This window comes from Penaeus chinensis, chromosome 7 (assembly GCF_019202785.1).
Source record: "Penaeus chinensis breed Huanghai No. 1 chromosome 7, ASM1920278v2, whole genome shotgun sequence".
Classification (NCBI taxonomy): domain Eukaryota; kingdom Metazoa; phylum Arthropoda; class Malacostraca; order Decapoda; family Penaeidae; genus Penaeus; species Penaeus chinensis.
The window spans coordinates 36,463,506-36,469,292 of NC_061825.1; the positions used below are offsets into that span (position 1 = coordinate 36,463,506).

The window sequence follows — 5,787 nt, forward strand, 5'->3', positions numbered from 1 at the left end:
GAGAATATTATGATCATTACATGCTTCTGATCAAACCTTCCCTTTCATAGGAAACACTTGTTGAATTCGCCGCTGCTCTCCCGGCGAAGACAGCGACGTGGCACAGTGGAGAGCAGTGATGACGAGGTGGTTCACTGTTCGAGCGACGCCGAGGTCCTCTGTTCCTCGTCCAACTACAGGGACCTCGAGACGTTTCAGAAGACGCAGCTGAGGAATAAGGTAGTGGGGGTGGTGGAGGTGGAGGGGGAGAGGAGGTGGTGGGGGGAGAGGAGGTGTTGGGGGAGGGGGAGAAGAGGTGGTGGTGGAGGAGGAGGGAAAAGGGGAGAGAAGGTGAAGGTTCTCTTCTCCGAAGACGCAGCTGAGGAATAAAGTGGAGGAGATAGAGGGAAGGAAGATGGAATGGGCGAAAGAGAAGAATGAGTAGGTTAAGGAGGATAGATGAGGATAAGGAGAGAGGGCAGGAGGGAGAGATAAAAGGGAAGAGAAGAAGGAGGATGTGATGAAAGGTAGAGGAAGAGGGCTAAAGAGAAGGAAATGAAGAAAAGTAGGAGAGAGATTTTCTGCTCACCTTCTAATTTCAGGGCCGTATTTCGCTACATTGAATGAGGAAATGAAAGCATGAGGAATAGGAAGGGAATAGGAGGTGGGATAGTGGGGGAGTTGGACCAGGAAGACGAGGATAGGGGGATGGCGGAGGAAGGACGTAATCACACTTATTTTGAAAAATAAACTTGGTGTTTTTTTATGCTGCGAATCTCCTTCTGTGTATCCGTTGCTTGTGTTGCAGCAGTAGCGGTCACACCAGTCAATCTTGCTGACACGAGTTCGATTTCCGCACTGTCACTGGAGGGTAATGCTAGCCACTGCACACAGGGGGTAATTTGAAGTACACGGAACTGATAATCATAGTTTGGCTAAAGTAACATGAGTTTGTTGCCGCACCCTAAATTGTTTATTATTATTATCATTATTATTGTTGTTCATGTTGTTGCTGCTATTGCCATTACAATCATCTTCATTATTATCATTATCACCATCACTATCATCATTATTATTATCCTCATAATCATCCCAACCCCCCCTCCGCAGCTCCGACGGTCGCGCGGCCGGAGCGACGGCAGCCTGGGCGGCGGCGGCGGCGGCGGCAGCGGCAGCGGCGACAGCTCGGGCTCGCCGACGCCCCGACACCGCCAGTTCGTGATGCACAACAAGGCGCCGCTCTGGAACGAGAACTCGCAGGTGTACCAGCTCGACTTCGGCGGGAGAGTCACGCAGGAGTCGGCCAAGAATTTCCAGATCGAGTTCAAGGGCAAGCAGGTAGGTTGGCTGGGGAGAGACCTCTGGGGTGGATGGGGGAGGGGAAAGGAAAAGGGGGGTGGGTATGGGGTGGGGCTGTGAGGGGAAGGGTATTTAGGGGGTGGAAGAATAGGTGGGGATATATATAAGAGAGTTAATGGGGGTGGAAAAGAGTTAGAGGAGGAAAAAGAGAGAAGCAGAAGGGGGAGATTAGAAGAAAATTACAGGAGAAAGAGGACGTGATGGAGGTGGAGAGGGATTAAGAAGAGGAGGAGGAGAGGGAATGAAAAGAGGAGGAGGAGAGGGAATAATAAGAGGAGGAGGAGAGGGAATGAAAAGAGGAGGAGGAGAGGGAATAATAATAAGAGGAGGAGGGGGAATGAAAAGAGGAGGAGGAGAGGGAATAATAAGAAGAGGAGGAGATGGAATGAAAAGAGGAGCAGGAGAGGAAATAATAAGAGGAGGAGGAGAGGGAGATCTTCTGCCTTGCTCATCGTGTATTAAGGGTGAAAGAGTAGGAAGAGAAGATGGGTGAGTGATTATAAGAAAAAGATAGAAGACCCGGTAGAGAGGAATAGGAGGGAATAGAAGGAAGATGGATAGGTGTTTGGAGGGAATCGGTAAGGAGGAGGGAAGGGGAAGGAGAAGGAAAATAAATCATTGTCATCTCCAACCTGTCTTCAGTCATCACCAAATTGTTATCAGTTCAAGACATTTCCAAAATTCAGCTACACCCAGTTCTTACCAGTTACAGAACCAGTCCCTACCAGGTGCAAATTCAAGTCATTCCATGTGGTTTAAATTGCAGAATTACAACACTCGATTCCACTCAGTTGCAACGTTGAATAATCCCCAGCTCATACCAACTGCAATATTTAGCAATGTCACTTTATACCAGTTGTAAGAGTAAGCAATACTAGTTCATACGAAATCATAGCAATTATGGAATTAGGTCATTCCATTCTTGTATCAGTTCAAATTCCAACATCTAATCAGATTCAGTCCTTAATTTGAACTACCGCTGTTCTATTTAATGTTTCTTCCTCTGTGACCACTTAAACTCTCTACTTATCCTGCCTCTTAAACTTTCTACCTCCGTACCTCCTCCTAAACTCTCTAATAATGCTCCTTTTAAATATTCTGTAACTATCTCACCTAAATGTTCTGCCATTGCTCTATTCAAACTCTCAACCACTTCCCTACCCACCCTTTCTTCCCCTCCCCCCAATCACCCTTCCCCCCTTCCCTCCTGACCTCTCTACCTCCAACCCCACAAACCCCCTCTCTACCCCCACCTCCATACCCCTCTCTCAACCACCACCTCCATACCCTCTCTCGACCCCCAACCCCCTTACCCCTCTCTCTAACCCCACCCCACCCACACCCAACCTCACAACCACTACCCCACTTAACCCCACGCCCCTCGCTCTACCCCCACCCCCACCCCACCCCCACCCCACACACACCTAACCTCTCTACTCCCCATAACCTCATACCCCCTCTCCACACCCCTAACCCCACCTAACCTCTCTACCCCCCATACCTCCATACCCCCTCTCCACCCCCCTTACCCCCACCTAACCACCCCACTTAACCCCACTCACACCCCTTTCCTCCCCCAGGTGATGCAGTTCGGGCGCATCGATGGAAATGCCTACACACTCGATTTCCAGTACCCGTTCAGCGCGGTGCAGGCCTTCGCTGTGGCCTTGGCTAATGTCACGCAGAGGCTCAAATGATACAGGATGTACCCGGAGAGCCAGGTGAGGTGGGGGGGGGGGGAGGGTGGAGGTGGGGGTGGAGGGGGGAGTAAAGGTGGAGAAGGTGGTGGAGGTGGAGAAGGAGGTGGAGGTGGGGGTGGGGGTGGGGGTGGATGTTTAGGTGGAGGTGAGGGTCGAGATGGGAGTAAAGGTGGAGAAGGAGGTGGAGGTGGAGGTGAGGATGGGGGAGGGATTGAAGGTGGATGTGGGAGTAAATGCGGAGAAGGAGGTGGAGGTTCAGATGGAGGCGTAAGTTGATATGAGGCTGAGGTGAAGGTGGAGGTGAGAGTGAAAGCCAAGGTGGAGGTGAAGCTGTTGGTGAAAGTGGATGTGAGGATGGAGGTAAGGGTGGAAGCGGAAGGGAAAGTGGAGATGAGAGTGGAGGCGAAGGGTGATGTGGAAGTGAAGGTGAAGTTGAAAGTGGAGGCGCAGACGAAAGCTAGGGAGCAGCGGTGTAGCGACTTGCAGAAAAAAAAATCAAATTCAGTGTTGCCGGTTGTAACGAAGTCTTTAAGCATGTACAAAAGTAGATAGATAATAAAAGAAAAATGTATATATGCATGTATGTTCATTCCACATTCTAAATCACCATTTCACATTTGCGTAAAAGACACCACTCCCAGTAAAATCTCCCCCCCCCCCCCCCTCACTCTCTCCTTCCTTCCCAACTACTCGTACTTTTTTTTTTTTTTTTTTTTTTTTTTTTGTTACGAATATTACCTTATACACTGACTAACTTACTTAATCTCTCCCCAGGCCGCTCACAGCCACAGCGTTGTCATCCTGGAGTTCTGGTGACGTCAGCTGCTGACTATTTTCACCGTGGACTACTGGGTCATTCTGTGTTCCGATTGTGAAAACGTTGTTGTTATCAAAGCGATCTGTTCTGTTTAGTATTGCTACTAATGTTACTACACAAGCAGAGAATTAGAAGAAGATAGATTTTTTTTTTTTCATGTTCTTCTTCTAAAAAGAAGAGAGAGAAAAGAAAATAGGGTTTTGAAGTTATGTGAAGTTATGTGTTTTTTTTTTCTCTTTTTTTTTGAGTGATATGTTTTTGTCTAGAAGAAGACTTTATGGAGTCAAGATTTTTTTTTTTTTTTTTTTTTTTTTTTTGTGCTGGCATTCTCTGACTCATTGCACATGGTGTTAAGTCGGATTATTGCCAGAGGTATGATAATGCTCACTACTGTACCATTTGGGTAACGTGTGTAAACGAGAAAAATATGTTGCATTTTTTTTTTTTTTTAGATGAAGATATATTTTAAGAATGGGAAAGACACACTGCAGACAATATTGTATGTGATATTATTACTGCTTTAAACTCTTAAGATGTGTTGTATAAGTACAGTTTTCACCATAGTTTTTAAGCCCGTAGCCTTTCGTTGCATCGCTCGCGCATGTAACGGAGAGTCATCTGGTGACGATTTTCTGCACTTGATTTCCCTTATTTTGATTTCGTTAATTTCTTGGGAAATATCGTCTTTTGTATCAAGTCAAAGAACAATAAGAAGAAGCCGAATTCATCTGACATTAGGAGTATGTGTATGTATGTGTGTAAACATATATAAATGTATATATATAAATGTGTATATATATGTATTTATATATATATATATATATATATATATATAAACATAGACTTACATATATACACATACATAGCGTCAAGACAGGAAAATGAATAACCTTATCAAGTGCGTCGTCAAAACTATTTTGGGTAATCCCGAAATATATAATAAAAAAACATGTTAAATTAACCATTCTAGTCATCTAAACTAGTTGCTCTTAAATATATCTAGAACTTAGACATGCTGACTCCCAAGCCTGACCTCTCTCTCTCACACACACACCATGCATTCTCTCCTTTATCCTTCCCTCTCTTCACGCTTCACTCTTCTTCATTCCCTCCTCTTCCTTCCTTACCCTCCTTCCTACTTCCTCTAATTCCCGCTCTCGTGTATATCCCTCCCTCCTCCTTTTATTCCCTCCCTTCCCTCCTTCCTAGTTTTATTCCCTCCTTGTCCTCTCTTCCCTCCCTTCCTTCCCTCCCTGACCTCTCTTCCCTCCTTTCCTTCCCTCCCTGCCCTCTGGTCCCTCCCTTCCTTCCCTCCATGCCCTCTCTTCCCTCCCTGCCCTCTCTTCCCTCCCTTCCTTCCCTCCTTTCCCTCCCTCCCCTCCCTTCCTTCCCTCCCTGCCCTATCTTCCCTCCCTTCCTTCCCTCCTTTCCCTCCCTCCCTGCCCTCTCTTCCCTCCCTTCCTTCCCTCCTTTCCCTCCCTCCCCTCCCTTCCTTCCCTTCCTGCCCTCTCTTCCCTCCCTCTCTTCCCTCCTTTCCCTCCCTGCCTGCCCTCTCTTCCCTCCCTTCCTTTCCCTCCCTTCCCTCCCTTCCTTCCCTCCCTTCCCTCCCTTCCTTCCCTCCCTGCTAGCTGCTACTCCGTTCATTCCGTGCCTGAAATATCTATATATACGAATTCTTAATAGACGAAAGCTTCATTGGTCGTTGATTTGCTTTGTAACGAGCCAGTTGTGACAGTCTGGTTAGTCCATTGAAAAACATTTTATGAAGATATCATTTTTTTTTTTTTTTTTTTAGGTAATTTTAGGTGATGTGGTTGGCTTTTTGTTTTTTTTCTAATTTTTTTTTGTGATGTATTTTTAGGTGATGTGGTTGCCTGTTTTTATTATTTTTAATTTTTTGTGTGGTAGTATATTGTTTGTTTGTCTATTTAT

At 46.3% G+C, this 5,787-nt stretch overlaps 1 protein-coding gene across 1 annotated transcript in view; it reads left to right on the forward strand.

Moving 5' to 3' along the window:
• Positions 1 to 4,146, forward strand: part of LOC125026966 — a 26,194-nt gene extending 22,048 nt beyond the window's left edge. Inside the window, exons 12-15 of the mRNA XM_047615572.1 lie at positions 51 to 219; positions 1,090 to 1,317; positions 2,919 to 3,059; positions 3,813 to 4,146. Of these exons, the coding sequence (XP_047471528.1) occupies positions 51 to 219; positions 1,090 to 1,317; positions 2,919 to 3,035 (514 nt within the window). The 3' untranslated portion in view covers positions 3,036 to 3,059; positions 3,813 to 4,146. The remainder of the gene's footprint in view (positions 1 to 50; positions 220 to 1,089; positions 1,318 to 2,918; positions 3,060 to 3,812) is intronic.
• The last annotated feature ends 1,641 nt before the right edge of the window (positions 4,147 to 5,787 follow it).